The 19,338-nt window shown below is 49.2% G+C and overlaps 2 protein-coding genes across 7 annotated transcripts in view; one reads left to right on the plus strand and one right to left on the minus strand.

Moving 5' to 3' along the window:
- Positions 1-19,338, plus strand: part of LOC140403151 (coiled-coil domain-containing protein 159-like) — an 87,767-nt gene that overhangs the window by 56,835 nt on the left and 11,594 nt on the right. Inside the window, exon 12 of one of the 5 annotated variants that reach the window (XM_072490839.1) lies at positions 2,555-2,681. The exons of the other annotated variants lie outside the window; for them this stretch is intronic. Within the exon in view, the coding sequence (XP_072346940.1) occupies positions 2,555-2,569 (15 nt within the window). The 3' untranslated portion in view covers positions 2,570-2,681. Of the gene's footprint in view, positions 1-2,554; positions 2,682-19,338 lie in introns of those variants that run through there. 5 annotated transcript variants of the gene reach the window in all.
- Positions 11,141-19,338, minus strand: part of atg4da (autophagy related 4D, cysteine peptidase a) — a 43,933-nt gene continuing 35,735 nt past the window's right edge. For both annotated transcript variants that reach the window (XM_072490833.1, XM_072490832.1), the window contains exon 11: positions 11,141-17,554. In XM_072490833.1, the coding sequence (XP_072346934.1) occupies positions 17,372-17,554 (183 nt within the window). In that variant the 3' untranslated portion in view covers positions 11,141-17,371. The remainder of the gene's footprint in view (positions 17,555-19,338) is intronic.

Genomic DNA, 19,338 nt, shown 5'->3' on the forward strand with positions numbered 1-19,338 from the left:
TCTGTGCCAGCTCTCCGAATGAGCAATGCACCTAGAGCCATTCTCCCATTCCCTAACCCTGCACAATCTAATTACGAGGATATTGCCAGGACTGGAGAATTTGAAGAATGGGAGTCGGGAACTCACTGCGTAAAAGGGTGATAGGCAAAAACCTTGCACTTGAAATGCTGTGACTGACAGAGCTCTACACCATGAGCTGGAAGATGGGATTAGGCTAGCTAACATTTTTCTGGTCCAAAGATGTTAAGTATGTAATGTTCTCCTTCTGTAGGAGAGGGAACTCATGCGTTCCCCCTGTAGATCCTCACCTGCTGCTATTTTTAAAAAATGTCCAATTAAGGTGCAATTTTAGTGTGGCCAATCCCTGCACATCTTTGGGCTGTGGGGGTGAGACCCACGCAGACACGACCTGCTGCAACTTAATGAGTAGGAACCCTTGCTGCCAACCCCCTCCCCCACCATAACCTGCCCCACTGGGGCAGCATGATAGCACAGTGGTTAGCACTTTTGCATCACAGGTCCAGGCTCCATTCTAGCCCCCAGCTAATTCTGTACAGACTAGGAATGGAACCTGGATACTGCTTGGCTTTAACGACCCCATTGCACACCGGCCGACGCTTTCACCACCGAGCCATTAGGGAAAATAACCCAAATTCAAGCAAAGACTCCTTCATCCAAATCATTTTCCAAGAAGGTCAATATTCTAAAATGCCATTCATGTAAGAGTTAATTCTGTAAATTGAACAGTAAATTTGGGGCAGCACGGTAGCATTGTGGATAGCACAATTGCTTCACAGCTCCAGGGGCCCAGGTTTGATTCCGGCTTGGGTCACTGTCTGTGCGGAGTCTGCACATTCTCCCCGCGTGTGCGTGGGTTTCCCCCGGGTGCTCCGGTTTCCTCCCACAGTCCAAAGATGTGCAGGTTAGGTGGATTGGCCATGATAAATTGCCCTAAATGTCCAAAATTGCCCTTAGTGTTGGGTGGGGCTACTGGGCTATGGGGATAGGGTGGGGGTGTGGGCTTGGGTAGGGTGCTCTTTCCAGTGCAACGGTGCAGACTCGATGGGCCGAATGGCCTCCTTCTGCACTGTAAATTCTATGATTCAAATTCAGCAGTAAATCACAGGGTGAGAATATTTAGCTCCCTTATGTCCACATCCAAATATACAAAGAACTATGTAACAGAAATCTGTCCTTTGAACCATTAAACCTAAAGTGGGTCTACTACAATAATATGAGGGTGAGGTTTGGCTGTGGGGAGTTTGTGCTTGTTGTTTATTTGGAAAGGAGGGAGTTTTACACTTCAGTTAAAGTGCGACGTAACTAACCGGGTTAGAGCAGGAGGCCCTGCACCTACATTATATTCAACCTCAGGTCTAAGGCGCTGAGGACCCGGGTTCGATCCCGGCTCTGAGTCACTGTCCGTGTGGAGTTTGCACATTCTCCCCGTGTCTGCTTGTGTTTCGCCCCCACAACCCAAAGATGTGCAGGGTAGGTAAATTGGCCACACTAAATTGCCCCTTAAGTGGGGAAAAAAAATATTCAAGCCCAGGTTAGATATCAACACTGGTGCAAAAGAGCCTCCATTTCCCAAGATATGGCTACAGAATTTGAATCTTAGTCCTGATTCAAGGCCCATGACTCTTTCTAATCTAGTTTTCCAACAGGCTCTGAACATCCATCCCTGGCCAGTAACAATTGTTTAACCAGTGGATAGGCAGGTCAATCCTGTATGATGGGGCAATTATCTTGGGCTCTAATAAGATGGAAAGGGGAACAGCCAAAATCTCTGGATGCGAGTATTCTGCAGTCAATTTCAATCCAGCCTTCCAAATCGATGCTCTGATCTCCATTTGCCTGGACTGCTTCGAATGGGATTCAAACCCTCCAACTTCTGGCTCCGAGGCGGGAATGGCATTGCGGAGTGAAAGGCTCATTATGTTCGAAACAAAAAAATGACTTGTTTATATATCATCTTTCAAGACGTCAGGATCCTAAAGCATTTTGCAGCAATTTGGTGTTTGCCAAGTGGAAGTAGACATTAGAAATATATATAGTGCCCGTCTCACTGGTCCCTGCAGCGGTGGAGATGCTGGAGTTTGACAACTAGATTTCTGACATGCCTACTCCCTCACCCTATCCCTGTGACCACTGCAATCCACAATAAACAATTTTAGACTAAAACACCACATCCCAGTCCGAGATAATTGCAATTCATCTTGCTCGTTGTCACGATGAGAGCAATAATTTGAATAATGTTTATGGCCAATTCCTCACCCCAACATTTCTCCTTCCTGAGACCTGGGCGACACAAGGCAATCTGGTTCCTTTTGGAATTAGTCTGATGTTTGAGTGTCCCAGGGGAACAAAAGGAGAGGACAATGAAACACTCCAGTACCCTTGGCATGTTTGTACATTGTAATAGCCTCCCTCCCCTGCCCCATTCGCAAGCTCACACCAATCTAGAAATAGGATAATAAAGCCTTTCCCCCTCTCTGGCACCTGGAGAACCCTGATCCGGCTCATGACTTACCATCCTTTGCTTTTCCCCTAGACTGACACATGGTAAGCTTTTGCCAGCTACTGCCCTGAATCCAATGACCCAGCTGCCGGGACAGCATCGCAGACAGGTGCGAAAGGCCAGGGGCCTTAAACTTAATAAAATGGATTACACAAACCCACATCACGTATATTTATTGAGATGTCAACGTTTTCTAGTCTCTCAGGAGGGACAGATCACATACACACACCCTGGGAATTTACATCAGTTTGCTGTGGACACCGAGAGAGAAACAGGAAGCAACTTTGGAGCCAAGTTCTTTGTTCCTCACTGGACCCCAGCAGTACTGCTCGGCCGATATCAGACAGCTTACCCAAGCAATGCTCTGTCATGTGAGCTTAATAACTGTTGTGGCAGCTAGTTAACCATAGGCGGAATCACAGCCAAGCACATCTGCTAGCAGTAGGTGCAAAACAGCAGGTCAGAGCGCAAGACTGAAAGTGCTGCTTTCTGCTGCTCCAGCCATGGTGTGGAGGCTGGGGTTGAAGCGGTCTGACCCAGTCACCCCTTTCCAACAGCCAGGGCAACCCACCCAGCCCAGGCTGCAATAACCATTTTGGTGGGAAGTGACTTTACTTTTGGAGCCACAATTTGATGGCAGGTGAACTGGCAACAAAATGTTTAATATAAAAGCCAAATACAATGGATGCTGGAAATCCAAAATAAAAACGAGTTATGTGACACAAGGGGCGAAATTCTCCGTAATCGGCGCGATGTCCGCCGACCGGCGCCAAAAACAGCGCAAATCAGTCCGGCATCGCACCGCCTCAAAAGTGCGGAATCCTCTGCATCTTGGGGGGCCGAGCCCTAACCTTGAGGGGCTAGGCCCGCGCCGGACTGATTTCCGCCCCGCCAGCTGGCGGGAAAGGCCTTTGGTGCCCCGCCAGCTGGCGCGGAAATGACATTGCCGGGCGGCTCATGCGCGGGAGCGTCAGCGGCCGCTCACGGCATCCCCGCGCATGCGCAGTGGAGGGAGTCTCTTCCACCTCCGCCATGGTGGAGACCGTGGCGAAGGCGGAAGGAAAAGCATGCCCCCACGGCACAGGCCCGCCCGCGGATCGGTGGCCCCCGATCGCGGGCCAGGCCACTGTGGGGTCACCCCCCGGGGCCAGATCGCCCCGCGCCCCCCCCCCCCCCCCCCCAGGGGGGGGTTATCCCCCGGTATAACCCATACCTTCACAGAAGAATTTTACCTACTTACCCCTTAGTAGCATTGGTATCCTGGGTCCTGCGTTGCTAAGTAAGTAAAGTAGGCTAATAACCACTGTTTCAGGTTAAAACTTTTAAGTTATTTTATTTATTTATTTAAAAAAAAAATGTATTCTCCTTTTTCATGTTTTCTCCCACATTTACACCCATCAGCAATAAACATTAATCAGCAAAATATGTCAATCCCCATAATAACATCCGCCCACCAACCCCCAAACCTCAGCCCACCTGTTCACATAAACATGAGCTTCCCCTCAGTTCGAACTTAACCTTCTCAAGGGTCAAGTATTCCAACAAGTCCCCCCGCCGCGCCAGGGCACTGGGTGGAGAGGCTGCTCTCCATCCCAGCAGGATCCGCCTTCGGGCGATCAACGAGGCGAAGGCTATGATATCTGCCTCCGCTCCCGTTTCCAACCCCGGCTGGTCCGACACCCCGAATATGGCCTCCTGGGGACCCGGGTCCAGTTTCACACGCACCACCTTGGAAATTACCCGAAACACCTCCTTCCAGTACTCCCCTAGCTTTGGACAGGACCAAAACATATGAACGTGATTCGCGGCCCCCGCAACGCTCACACACATCCTCTACTCCTCCAAAAAATCGGCTCATCCTAGCCCTCGTGAGGTGCGCTCTATATACCACCTTCAGCTGTTTCAGCCCCAACCTCGCACATGAGGTGGAGGCATTCACTCTCCGGAGCACCTCACACCAGACCCCCTCCTCTATAACCTCTCCCAGCTCTTCCTCCCACTTTGCTTTGATCCCTTCCAATGGTGCCTTATCCTCTTCCAGAATAGCTCCGTACACCGCAGACACTGCCCCCTTCTCCAGTCCTCTTGTCGTCAACACCTCCTCCAGCAATGTGGAGGCCGGTTCCTCTGGGAAGCTCTGTATCTCCTTCCTGGCAAAATCCCGAACCTGCATGTACCTAAACACTTCTCCCTGCTCCAGCCCATACTTCGCTTTCAGCTCCCTCAATCCTGCAAACCGACCCCGAAGAAACAAATCTTTTAGCGTCTTAATCCCCTTCTCTTCCCATTTCCGAAAACTTCCATCCCACCTCCCTGGCTCAAATCTGTGGTTCCCCCGAATCGGCATTTCCCTTGACCCTAAACCCAACCCGAAGTGTTGGCGAAACTGCCTCCAAATTTTCAGTGAAGCTATTATTACCGGACTCCCTGAATATTTCCCCGGAGCTACCGGGAGCGGCGCTGTTGCAAGTGCCTTCAGCCCCAACCCCCTGCACAAACTCTCCTCCATTCTGACCCACTGAGAATCCACCCCCCTGACCCAGCTCCGCACTTTCTCCACATTCGCCGCCCAGTAGTAATACATCAGGTTCGGAAGACCCAAACCCCCTGCCTGCCTTCCTCTCTGTAGCAGCACTTTTCTCACTCTGGCCACCTTCCCTCCCCATATGAATGAGGTAATCCTTCCCTCAATCTCCCTGAAAAAAGACTTTGGCAGGAAAATCGGTAGGCATTGAAAAATAAATAGGAATCGCGGCAACACATTCATTTTAACCGCCTGTACCCGACCTGCCAGTGACAGAGGAAGGCCGTCCCACCTTGCCAGATCGACTTTCACTCTCCCCACCAAACTAGTGATGTTGTACCTGCAAAGCCTCCCCCACTCCCGGGCAACCTGCAGCCCCAGATACCTAAAATGAGTCCCTGCTCTACGGAATGGCAGCCCCCCCACCCCTGCCCCCACCCCCGGCCGAGACACCACAAAGTACTCACTCTTGTCCAGGTTCAACTTGTACCCAGAGAAAGACCCAAATACCCGCAGTAGCTCCAATATTCCTCCTATCGACGCACTCGGCTCCGACACATACAGCAGCAAGTCGTCGGCATATAAGGACACCCTATGCTCTATCCCCCCCCCCCACTATTCCTTTCCATGCTCCCGAACTTCTCAATGCGATGGCCAACGGCTCAATCGCAAGTGCAAACAGCAGGGGGGACATAGGACATCCCTGTCTCGTCCCACGGTGGAGAGAGAAATATCTCGAACTGATATCATTTGTGCGGACACTCGCCTTCGGTTCCTTATATAATAGCTTTACCCAGTTCACAAACTTTGGTCCAATCCCAAACCGCTCCAGCACTGCCATCAGGTACCCCCATTCTACCCGATCAAACGCCTTCTCGGCGTCCAATGCCACAACTACCTGTTTCCTTTCTTTCCGCCGGTGCCATAACAACGTTCAAAACCCTCCTAATGTTCGGAAACAGCTGCCTCCCCTTCACGAACCCCGTCTGATCCTCCCCTATTACCTTCGGAAGACACTCCTCCAGCCTACCCGCCAGTACCTTCGCCAACACTTTTACGTCCACATTCAGAAGTGATATGGGCCGATACGACCCACACTCCGTCGGATCCTTATCTTTTTTTAGTAACAGGGAAATCTATGCCTGCCCCAAGGTTTGCGGCAACACCCCCTTCCCTATCGCCTCCTCCAACATCCCCACCATCAGGGGTGCCAACATATCCTTAAATTTTTTATAATATTCCACCGGAAACCCATCCGGCCCTGCCACCTTCCCCGACTGCATCCTCCCAATCGCATCCTTTATCTCCTGCTCCACCATTGCTCCTTCTAATGTAGCCCTGTCCCCCTCCCCTAGCCTCGGGTACTCCAACCCATCGAGAAATTCCTGCATCTCACGGTCTCCTCCGAGTGGCTCTGACTTGTACAACCTCTCATAAAACGCCTCAAAAACCTTGTTAATCAGCACTGGGGCCACCACCAACTTCCCTGCCCTATCCTTCACCTGAAGAATTTCCCTTGCTGCTGCCTCCCTCTGGAGCTGACCTGCTAACCTGCCTTATCTCCATGTTCATAAACTACACCCCTTGCTCGTCTCAGTTGGCGCACCGCCTTCCTGGTGGACAGTCGGTCGAAGCTCGCTTGTAGTTCCTTCCTCTTTTCCAGCTTCGCCGGGTCCCCATCCTCTGCATACCTCCTATCTACCTCCAACATCTCATCTATTACCCTCTGCCGCTCCAACCTCTCCTCCTTATCCACCCTGGCCTTAAACAAAATTACCTCACCGCTCACCACCGCCTTTAGAGCCTCCCAGACGACTGCCTTCGACACCTCACCCGTACAATTGAAACCTACATATTCCTTAATTAAGTTTTCAATTTTCTCACAGAATACTTGGTTCCCCAAAAGCCCCACATCCAGTTTCCACCCCGGTCTCTGCGCTGCCCCCTTCTCTAGTACCATATCCACCCAATGTGGAGCTTGATCTGACACTGCAATTGCAGAGTATTCCGACCCCTTGACTCCAGCCAGCAAAGCCTTCCCCACCACAAAAAAGTCGATCCGCGAGTATACCTTATGGACCGCTGAGAAAAACGAATACTCTTGTTCCCTTGGGTGCAGGAACCTCCAAGGGTCCACCCCTCCCATTTCTACCATTAGCCCAGCCAGCGCCTTCGCCGCCCCCCCCCCCCCCCCCCCCCCCCGATGGGACCAGCGAGCACGGCCGTGATCTGTCCAACCTTGGCTCCTGCACCAGGTTCCAGTCCCCCCCCCCCCCCCCCCCCCCAATCAGCTCATGCATATCCAAGTCGGGAATAGCCCCAAACACCTTCCTCGCGAATCCGACATCGTCCCAATTGGGGCCGTATACACTTAACAGCGCCACTAATCTCCCCTCCAATGCCCCTGTCACAATCACATATCTACCCCCCTGATCTGCCACCACCTTCTCCATCTGGAAGCGTACCCTTTTGCTGACCAGCACCGCTACCCCTCGAGCCCTTCCATCAAATCCGGAGTGAAACACTTGGCTAACCCAGCCCTTTTTAAGTCTCACCTGGTCCTTCACCCTCAAGTGAGTCTCCTGCAGCATTGCTACATCGGCTTTCAAACTTTTAAGATGTGCAAGCACCCTTGACCGGACCTCCTAGCCCGCTCACGTTCCACGTGATTATCCTTACTGGGGGTCTCTCACCCCCCCCCCCCACCTTTCTTATCCACCATCACCATACCACCGGGCCCTGCCCCATAAGCCTGACCCGCCCCTGTCCATTGTTAACATCGAACCCCTTCCCCCCTCCCCCTCCCAAGAACCCCCCCTACAAAAACATCCCCCAACATCCCTCCCTCCACCCCCTCTTGCTCGCCTCGTAGGTCCATTGAAGCCTGCTATCCAGGCTCCAACGTCCGCAGTCCTCCTCTCACCTCACCCCCGTTCACTAACTGACTCTAGTTAGCTAGCGCGGGTGGCTCCCCCCGCCAATACCTCTCGCCCCCTTCCGCCCAGTCCCAGAGAAAGAAACACCAAAACAAACCCAACAATCTAATCCCTACAATTCACTAACATAACATTTAACCGTCGCAACACAGAACGCCATTAACTTGAACTCTGTAACAATGCAAAGAGAAGTAAATTTCAAATTTCAATACAAATCAGTAAAAAGAAAGTTGTAACATTTGTACATTTTCCAGCCGCTCAAACACAGTCCAGTCTTTCTTCCAGTTCCGCTCTTCACGTCTGTCCCAAGCCTTCTGCCCTCACGAACGCCTCAGCCGCCTCCGCTGTCTCCAAATAAAAGTCTTTGGCTTTATATGTTACTCTCAACTTCGCCGGGTACACCACACCAAATCGCACCCCCTTCTTGAACAAAGCCGCCTTCACTCGCCCAAACGCCGCTCGTCTTTTTGCCAATTCCACCGTCCAGTCCTGGTAGATCCGAACCGCAGTACCATCCCACAGCACCTCACGCTTCTGCTTCGCCCAGCTTAATACTTTCTCCTTCATGCAAAACTTATTGAAACAGATAATTACTGCCCTTGGCGGCTCATTCACTTTGGGCTTCGGCCTTAATGACCAATGAGCTCGGTCTAGCTCATACAGGGTGGGGTTCTCACCCTCCCCCATCAGCTCCGCCAACTTCTTAGCGAAGTATTGCGTTGGCCTTGGGCCCTCTGTCCCTTCGGGCAAGCCCACAATTCTCAAATTGTGCCGCCTTGAGCGGTTTTCCAAGTCTTCCAGCTTTGCTCGGAGCCCTCTGTTGACCTCCACCACACTCCGCAGCTCGTCCACCATCGAGGTGACCTGGTCGCTGTGTCGTGTCACAGCCTCCTCCACCTCCTTCACCTTCTCGCCCTGCTCTCTTACCTCGGCCGATGCCTTTGCCACCTCCACCCTGATCAGGCCGATTGCCTCCTCCAACAATGACCTCACCACGACCGCCGTCTCTTTCCTCAGGATCTCCATGTGCCTCACCAAACGTTTTTCCAGCTCCACCACCATCACCTCGGTCATCTTCTCCACTGTAAGTAGTGCGGTCCCGCCTAGCAGTTCGGCATCCGCGATCCTGTCAACACTTTTGCTTTTGCTCAACTTCTCCTTCGGCGGCGAACCCGCGTTTCCTCCTTTCTTTGACGCTGCTTTTCGCATCTTTTAGCGGCTTATTGTTTTTTATCTTCTTTCCTTTCTCCTCTCTCCCCCTTCACCCTCCTGCCCTTCATCAATCTGACATTCTTCTTTTTTGAGAAAAAAAAAACTTTTTCCGAACTTCCATAAATCTTCTTTCTTTCTCTACATTCACCTGGGACCAAGCTTCAACCTTCTTCTTCCTAGGTGGGAGCCATCCGACGTGGAGCACCCTCGGGCCTACATGGCGCTCGGGCCTGCCGCCACAACCTTCTCGTAGCTCCGCCCCGCAGCTCCGACCTGCCGGGCCCGGCGCCTCCGCCGCCCGACACCCGCGCGGGGTTCTTCGTCGGCTTTTAAACCTCTCATGTTTCTTAAATCAGGTATTGCCAGACTTCCATGTTTCAAATGACACATCTTTCCTTATTATCAATTACACACAAAGTTGTAATGCTAACAGCCCCGCACACAATGTGCTCAAAGCCAAATCCATAAAGTGAAGAGCGCACCTAACCAATGTAATCTAGAGATCCCTCTGAAGCAGTCATACAGACTCGAAACGTTAACTCGGTTTCTCTCTCCAGACCCTGCCAGACTTGCTGAGATTTTCCAGCATTTTCTGTTTTTATTTCAGATTTCCAGAATCCATCCACAGTGTTTTGCTTTTATCTAGATCCCTACCATGCATTACTGTCTCAATAGCAAGACAGAGTGCTTCAACGAACCAGATGGCTAGTGTGGTGCTAAATACACCTCCCACTATCTACACCTCCGGCTGCCTTGGGAAAGCGGGCAGCATAATCAAAGACTCCTCCCACCACCCCTCCCTCCAACCTCTTCCATTGGGCAGAAGATACAAAAGTCTGAGAGTGTGCACTAACAGAGTCAGAAACAGCCTCTTCCCCGCTGTTACCAGACTCCTGAATGACCCTCTTATGGACTGAACTGTCTCTTCACACATCTTCTCTCCTGAGCAGTACTACACTCCGTATGCTTCACCCGATGCCTGTGCCTAAGTATTTACATTGTGTATTTATGTATGTCCTGTGTTTCTTCATTTATGGAACAATCTGTCTGGACTATATGGAGAACAATACTTCTCTCGGTACCTTTGTACACCTGACAAATCAAATTCAGGTCAGGACAAAAATATCCATCTTTCAGAAACTTGGGTCATTCCGAGCGTTACAGCCAATAAAGTACTTTTGAATGACAAAAACAGAAAAGGCTGGACAATCTCAGCAGGTCTGACATCTGTGGAGAGAGGACGGAGCTCACGCCGTGGGTCTGGGCGACTCTTTGTCAAAGCACTTTTGAAGTGTATCACTGAGGAGGTACTGTAGGAAATGAGCTGTAAACCATTTCGAGCAAGTGATCCCAGCCAACACCTAATCAACAACAGGACAAACAAAGGAAACAATCGGCGGGGGGGGGGGGGCTCCTTACTGCTGATCACCGTCCAGTGAGCCCTGTTGGAAACGGTTAGGGGGGCAGACGATCGATCTGTCTGGGATTTCCAACACCGTCCACAAACTGTCAGGCTCACGAAGAACAAAATGGTTTGAAAATCAATCTTCATTGCTTGAATATCACAGGGTGAAGGCAGACTGTCATCCGATTTCATCTCATCTGAACTCTCTCCCCTCTGCTTGGTAAATGACCCGAAGATCCTCAACTACCCTAGCTGCTAACCCATTCTTACCACGGACCACTGTGTACAGAAACATACTGTGTTGTGTTTAATAACATTGAATATTCCGTCTCTTCTGGTGTCTTGTGTAAATGTTATTTTAGCTTTATTCCCTTTAACCTATTAAGTACCTTCAGCAACTCCCCTCACATTTTAAAGTACCTTCAGCAACTCCCCTCACATTTTAAAGTACCTTCAGCAACTCCCCTCACATTTTACATCTTGTGTCTGTAGTTGGCTGGGTTAGATCCTCAAATCTTAAATAAACAATACGAGCTGAAGTATAGGGATTGTCAATTGTGGATATTTCCATTTATTTAAAACTGCCAAACAGCTTCAAGTTAACAAGAGTTTTATTTCTGAACAAAATAAATTAGAAAGAGGTTGAGGCTTTAATCCTTTGAGGAGTGTGGTTAACACCTTGTCCAACTGATCTGAAAACACTGCAACTTCAGACATTTTCACCGGCTTTCAAACTGGAGGCCTATGCACAAGTCCTTCATGTTCCATATTACGTAATGTTTAACCAGAGCTCCACATACATTTAGAGAAAGAAAATCTTTAAAGGAAGTTGCATTTACAATAGCTTTAATGCAAAATTAGGATGAAAAGGGACTAAGGCTGCACAGCTCGAACCATGATGGGGAGCACACAGAGTACTCAGTGAGCTGCTCCACCCTCCTCCACTCCACTCCAGCTGCAAGATGTGCAAGGACGCTAGGAGGAGGGATGCACTTCTTTTCTCTTCTCTCTTCCTCCAAAAATACGTCCTCAAAGGGTTAAAAGCTCCTAGTGTTTCCTGGGAACCCCATGTCCCACAGTGAACAATGTCTGCTTTAGCAGTCCTGTGTTAGTTGCAGGGTACAATGTCTGTTTTAGAGAGGCCTGTATTGGTGAGAAGATGGGACTTCTGCATTAGGCCGAATGCAGCCAGGAACATCGCTGTCTGACCCTACAGCAGCCGGTGCAGGAGGAGAAATTCAGAGCAAATTGTACCCTGATCACCCCCCTTCTCTTCTGAAGGTGCTGACCCACACGGAGATATGGTTCTCGTGCTAGCCATGCGCAGGAACCACAAGCAGACGGATCAGCTGCCATTGGTGCTCACGTCATGCTGTTCCAGCAGAGTTATTGTGCAGCAATCAGGAAGAGAAACGCCGACTATCCCCGAGGCGACAAATCCCCAACCGAGATCGGAAAGCTCATCACAGACCAGGGACAGAGCTTGGGATTTTCCTCATCATTCGTGACAAAGTAGCAGCACAGGACTGCACAATTCAACACTATGCAATTAAGGGAGCTATAAAGTAATTTGGACACCATCAGTAAACACATAGGCCCCACTAAAACAGCAGTGTTGGGACAGTTGTTTTCAGTAGTACATGCACAACAGTGGTAACAATGAACAGATTTCAATGACACAGTGAGAATACAGACAATTTAAATACAAAGTTCAATGTTCTCTCAAACTAAATAATGACTTTTGCACTGGTCATTCCGGAGATAGATCCCAACTTCTCCCATTCCAGGTTAATGTGATTCTTCATTTCAAAGTTGGGCATTAGAATTAAAATGCACAAATACGGCAAAGGCTCCAAAGACAAATGATACACCTGATTTTCTCATCAATCTTGCACGATTTGATTTACATACGATTTGGAAGTCTAACCAGGATGAGACACATCTCTGCTAATAGCCAGCCCTGGGTGGGGAGAGAGTTACGGTTCTAATTTTCACTTCACGGAATCAAGCTTCAAACAAAAATAGGGGACATCTCCCCGAATGGTTCGAGGTAATGAAGATACCAGCTGGGTGAGGAACATAATGGTTTCTATATCTGGTCCAGTCTGCTCCGCCCTATTTTAGGGTGATAGCCGGGAGGGGAATTTCCAATAGTTCTTGATCCCCCATTGCTATTCAGTGACCCTTGTTGGAAATGTAAGGATGAGGTTCTCCAAAGATAAACAAACAGCCTGGCTGCACTCAACAATATGGTGCACATGTTTGATTGAGGAATGGGAAAAGATGCAGGAAACCATATTTACCCGACCAATTAGACCATGTTTGGGACGGTGGGCAAAGAGAAACAAAACCATGAGGACAGAACTGAGGAAATTCCCATCACACCAAGAGGGGAGATCAAGGCAAGATTCTACCAAGACCACCACCCTACAGCCAACCCTCAACTCCTGCCACTCCACCACCCTACAGCCAACCCTCAACTCCTGCCACTCCACCACCCTACAGGCGATCCTCAACTCCTGCCACTCAAGTGCAAGCACTGGCACACTGAAATCATAAAGAACGCCAGCCTGGTCAGCCCAGTGATGACCCTAACCATCCTGGAATTTCTCCCTGATCTCCTGAATACTGAACCAGTTCTGTCAATGGTCAAAGCCAAAAGTAGAACAAGATACATCTACGCAGGGTTGGATGGGGAGCCCTAATCAGACTTCGACTAAACTTCAGCAGAGCCCCGCACACTATGTCTGATCTTTCTCTCAAAATGCTTCTCATTCAATAATTACAATGCAATGACTGTGGTTCTTGATTATGGCTACGGATCCCACAAACAGCAATGAGACGTTAAAGCTGTTTTGGTGATGTTAAGCAGGGCATGTTGGCTATGACGCCAAACCAGGAAATATCCTGCTCTGTGAACATTCACCTGAACCACAAGAGCAGGAGGCGACGAGGGTGTAATTGGGGTTTGGGGAGGGGGCATGTTGGAACACAAAAAAGCAATAATTTCTCAGTTACAAACAGCCTGTTCAAAACGAAAGAAGCAACCTACTTTGGGTGGATTGCGATTCAAGGGTACAAATTGCAATAGGGCCGGTGTCCGTGAAAAGGGGGCTTATCATCTTTATATATTCAGACAGCAAGGCTTCAGTAAGGGAGCAGTGTTTACATATAGTTTACAATGAGAAAAAACCCCAGGACTGGAAGTTATGGAAATAGTTGTGTGGTAATCAGAAAAACATTTTAATAATGCGCAATTACAGTCATTAGCAAAATAGTCAACGACTACATATCTGAATTTGGAAGATTGGGTGTGACCATTTTTATAAGACATTCAGAACTGACTCCCATTTCCTTCTGCCAGTTTGAGTAATTTTGAATTGAGAGTATTACACACCCCGCAGTAAAGCCAATTAGTAAATCAGACTGGGAGTGGCTACAGTTCAAACACTAACCTTCCAGCTAAAGTAAAGAAAGATGGATCATCAAAACTTAAATAGGCTTTTTTAAATCTTCCTGTTACTGTCCCAAGTTTTAAAAATTAATAAAGATGCAACATAAAATGACTTCTCTAAAAGTAAAGTCCAAATGATTGTGCAAACAATTAGAAACACCTCACCTCTCGATAAGAAACAATTTGAGGTTAACATTCACACGAAGGTTAGACTGCCCGTCGTGTTCTGATGATGGGTTTGTCCAGTGTTTTTCTTTCAGCGCGAGACCCAAATGGAACAATTATTTCAAAGTATTGATGTCTCGAAGGATTTTCAACAGCAATGCTAACTCTATGCTGTGGGGAGGGCAGAGCACCCGTCCCCGGAGGTCACAGCGCGAGTTCACTGCAGTCTCTACAAATCAGCTTTCACTGTGAGCTTTAGGAAACTCGAACATCTCCAATATCCGCATCACCAGGGAGTCTGAGCTTTTCCTGCCCTTGTCAACACCCCCCCGCCCTCTCTCTCTCTCCAAGGAGCTCACTTATTTCAGCCAAGCAATATCCCTAAAGGCTTCTCATTTCAGATAGGCACTATGGTGCACAAACATTTCCAAATAAAACCATCAATAATTAAAACAAAGCTTTCAGATCTTGCACCCCAAACTCTGCAGCAGCTGGACTGGGCTGCAGGACAGACATAGATTCAATCATAGCCAGGTCGAGACAGAATTAAACCAATCTGTCATACACATGAAACACATTTAAAGGTTGCTAGGCACAAACGACATGCACGTGTCACTCTCAGTCTGCTGCAAACACAAATTAGGCACTGTCAAGGTGATTTAGCAATCTGTCTAGCAATGCTCAAGTTTCCAAACATAATTCTAAAACTTCCAGTCAAGTTCTGTACCTGGCGAGTCAGGTCGGCTTGACAAGGATGTAATCGGCAGCATACAAAACCAACAGTTAGAGCGACAAATCTAAAACTGCTGCATTGAGATCCCCTGCCAAAAAAGGAAATGGATTTGAAAATAAAGTTTCCTGGATAAACTTTGGAGTCAGTTTGGTACTGTTTGCACTAATTTCGTAGTGATCACCGGTTTCTGGTGATCTCTGATCTCTGGCCTCATTGTTAAACTACACTGGTCCTGGATCCCTAACAGCATCCTGGCACATCAGTCTAAGTCCAAAAATGAAAAGTGCTACATTCATAAGCAACAGATCCCCTCCTGGGGGCCGGGGAGGGTGTAGTCAGACAAAAGGGACATATACACAGCTCTGCTTCAGAACCACAGCTTATTCTGAAACACAAACAACCACATCTCACAAAACAGCAGTGGCACCTAATGGAATAAATATCAACCTAAATAATAATGCAGTTAACCAGCTCTTCTCTGTTTGATCAATTAGTTAAGAAAGATGACACTTGAGGTGCCATTCGGATTAGTAATCAGTCTTGAAGCTTTTGTAGCTCTAAGTGTTGCAAGCTTTGGGTTAGGTAAGAGTGCTGGACTCACAGAGATCAGAACATCCATTGGGGGTCATCCTATGGTATGGGTAGGTGCTGAACAAAACCCTTTCCTATTCTAATATTGTGCCCCGTCCTCTGACACGGAGTGCTTCCATTTCCCACACCAACATCCCGTGGTCAGAGAGAGACTTTGGTGCCAATTAGTGTTGCATTTTGTGCTGCTCTCTATTGTCTAATTTGAGACCGTCTCAAACTAGACAGGTTAGAGAAGGTTAGGAGTCTGAATGGAGAAATTCCAAAGGAATCCACCACTCTGTTCCTTACCGTTAGGGTAGCGACAATTCCACCTGGTTTCTTTTCAGATAAATTTGAACCCACGTCCCAGAGGTAAAAGGTGCCTCACCCAATGCTCCCTTGCACCATATAATAAATTGTCAAAAAACAAACAAATGAGGAGCGGAGTTAAAAAGGTCACAGTGCGTGAGAGCTGTACATATGTGGATGTGGCACTGAGGTAACATTAGATTTTACAGGACAGTTCTGTACTGATCTCTCCCTTGTTCAATGTAGTACTTCAGATGTCAGAATTTAAAAATAATTGATAAAAACCTTTTGTATTAATCCCAATTTTCGGAATTCAACATTTTGCTCCTGGTTTTCCCACTTGGAAATGCTGTTTCAGAGGCACCAACAACATTCAGGTTACAAAACTGTCTTCTTACAGAGTTTACAGTGCAGAAGGCCATTCGGCCCATCGAGTCTGAACCGACCCTTGGAAAGAGCACCCTACCCAAGCCCACACTTCAACCCTATCCCCTTAGCCCAGTAACCCCACCTCACCTTTTTGGTCACTAAGGGCAATTTATCATGGCCAATCCACCCAACCTGCACATCTTTGGACTGTGGGAGGAAACTGGAGCACCCGGAGGAAACCCACGCAGACACGGGGAGAACGTGGAGACTCCGCACAGACAGTGACCCAACGGGGAATCGAACCTGGGACCCTGGAGCTGTGAAGCAACAGTGCTAACCACTGTCCTACCGTGCTGCCGTTGAAACAGAAGTTTAGGAGTCTGAATGGAGAAATTCCAAAGGAATCCACCACGTTGTTCTGTTGGAGAGGCAGGTGGTAAGTTCACATTTGCACGAGGGACGAGCCTGTATGGAGTTAAAAGGAGAAAAATGACACACAAGTCACCTCCTTTGGGCAGGTTTGTTGTTTTTCCCCAGGGGTGAAATTTTGGAAAAAGAAACATGCAAATTAGAAGGTGGATACCCGTGATTCTGTGCTGAATCTGTCAATCTGCCAAGGGAGCAATGGGACTAATCAGTCTCAGTGACTCTGGGGAAGGAGGTGGAGCAAGTCGGGATTCCCAGCCTGGACTGCAACCCAATATCCTGGAGTTATACATCGGGGAGGGCAGTACCCCAGGCTCGCCTCTAATCCCCACCACCCGCAAGGAACAAAATCCCTGCCACTCACTCTCCAGGCTCACCCACCATACAGAATGGGCAAGTTACGAGGGAGCGCTCACTGTCACCGGTAGGCTCCTACCCCAGTGTAAGTCACCACCTTACCCCAAATAACCCAGCAACACCAGGGCACTTTCTGGTACACGTAACATTTGAATTCAATGTGCAACACCAGCACTGCTACGAGTGAGAGAAAATCCCACCGTGGTCAGGAAGGAAGAGAGCTAACACCAGTGTGAAAATAAAAGTCACCACAGCGGAGGGGGTGTATCTTACTGACCTCCACCTTTGTGGAAAGACAGGATATAAATATAGGAACAGTTTGAGGGGCTCCTAGTTTATTCCCTGCTGAAATATAGCAGGTAGACATATCGAATCGAGTCCATTTCCTCATCACAGAAAGACAAACTCATCACTGCTGCTCTGCTTCGACCTTCCTGGCCGGCCAGACTTGGAGATTAGCACAGTTTTATCCGGTTTGTGAGGGCACAATTCATCCAGACCATAATCTTGAGCACAGCCACCAGCAAAGGTGAAAATAGGGTACTTCTCTTTCAGGGACGAGGAGCTCAATACCTAAGGGGGAAAATATACCCGATCACAAACTCGTCCTCATAACACAAATAAAACTCACAGAGAATGTCATTGATCAGGGTCAATGATTCATTATATAAAAGGAGCTAGATCAACAGTTATTGAGAAGGAGATTTCAATGTTAGAGGTAGTGCTGCACTGTCAGAGGGTCAGTGCTGAGGGAGTGCCGCACTGTCAGAGAGTCAGTACTAAGGGAGCTGTCAGAGGGTCAGGACTGAGGGAGCGCTGCACTGTCAGAGGGTCAGTACTGAGGGAGTGCTGCACTGTCAGAGGGTCAGTACTGAGGGAGTGCTGCACTGTCAGAGGGTCAGTACTGAGGGAGCGCTGCACTGTCAGAGGGTCAGTACTGAGGGAGTGCTGCACTGTCAGAGGGTCAGTACTGAGGGAGTGCCGCACTGTCAGAGGGTCAGTACTGAGGGAGTGCTGCACTGTCAGAGGGTCAGTGCTGAGGGAGTGCCGCACTGTCAGAGGGTCAGTGCTGAGGGAGTGCCGCACTGTCAGAGGGTCAGTACTGATGGAGTGCCGCACTGTCAGAAGGTCAGTACTGAGGGAGTGCCGCACTGTCAGAGGGTCAGTACTGAGGGAGTGCCGCACTCAGAGGATCAGTACTGAGGGAGCGCCGCACAGTCAGAGGGTCAGTACTGAGGGAGTGCTGCACTGTTAGAGAGTCAGTACTGAGGGAGCGTTGCAGTGTCAGAGGGTCAGTGCTGAGGGAACGCTGCACGGTCAGAGGGTCAGTACTGAGAGTGCTGCACTGTCAGAGGGTCAGTACTGAGGGAGTGGGACTTCCGGGTGCGGCGATGACCAGCTGAGTCGCACGTTTCGGCAGCTCCCGGTGAAACGGACTTTTGGGCTCTCGATAGGAGCCCCAACGGCAATTTTGACGGCTAAAAACACTGTGCGGTAAACCAGAAGGGAATCCCCCCTGGATACGGATGGAAAAAGGAGGAGAAAGTGGCCGGATTGCAGTGGATCCTTTAGAACAGCGGCAAGGAAGGCAAGCAAAAACCAAGATGGCGTCGGAAGGTGGCAGTTTAACATGGGGCCCTGAACAACAAGAGTTCTTGAAATGCTGTGTGGAAGAGATCAAAAAGGAAATGAAGAAAGAGCTGTTGGCCCCGATACTACAGGCGATCAAAGGGCTAAAGGAGGAACAAAAGACCCAGGAGCGGGAGCTTCGGGTCGTGAAGGCAAAGGCAGCCGAGAATGAGGACGACATACAGGGCCTGGTGGTGAAGATGGAGACGCAGGAGACACATCAGAAACGATGTGTGGAAAGGTTGGAGGCACTGGAAAACAACGCAAGGAGGAACAACCTGAGGATTCTTGGTCTTCCTGAAGGTGTGGAGGGAGCGGACGTCGGGGCATATGTGAGCACGATGCTGCACTCGTTAATGGGAGCAGAGGCCCCGGCGGGTCCGTTGGAGGTGGAGGGAGCATACCGAGTGATGGCGCGAGGACCGAGAGCAGGAGAAATTCCCAGAGCCATAGTGGTAAGATTCCTCCGTTTTAAGGATAGAGAAATGGTCCTTAGATGGGCGAAGAAAACTCGGAGCAGTAAATGGGAGAACGCGGTGATCCGCGTTTATCAAGACTGGAGTGCGGAGGTGGCGAGAAGGAGGGCGAGCTTTAATCGGGCCAAGGCGGTGCTTCATAAAAAGATGATAAAATTTGGAATGCTGCAACCGGTAAGACTGTGGGTCACATATTGAGGGAGGCACCACTACTTTGAGACGGCGGATGAAGCGTGGACTTTTATTGTGGAA

Source organism: Scyliorhinus torazame, chromosome 27 (assembly GCF_047496885.1).
Source record: "Scyliorhinus torazame isolate Kashiwa2021f chromosome 27, sScyTor2.1, whole genome shotgun sequence".
Classification (NCBI taxonomy): Eukaryota; Metazoa; Chordata; class Chondrichthyes; order Carcharhiniformes; family Scyliorhinidae; genus Scyliorhinus; species Scyliorhinus torazame.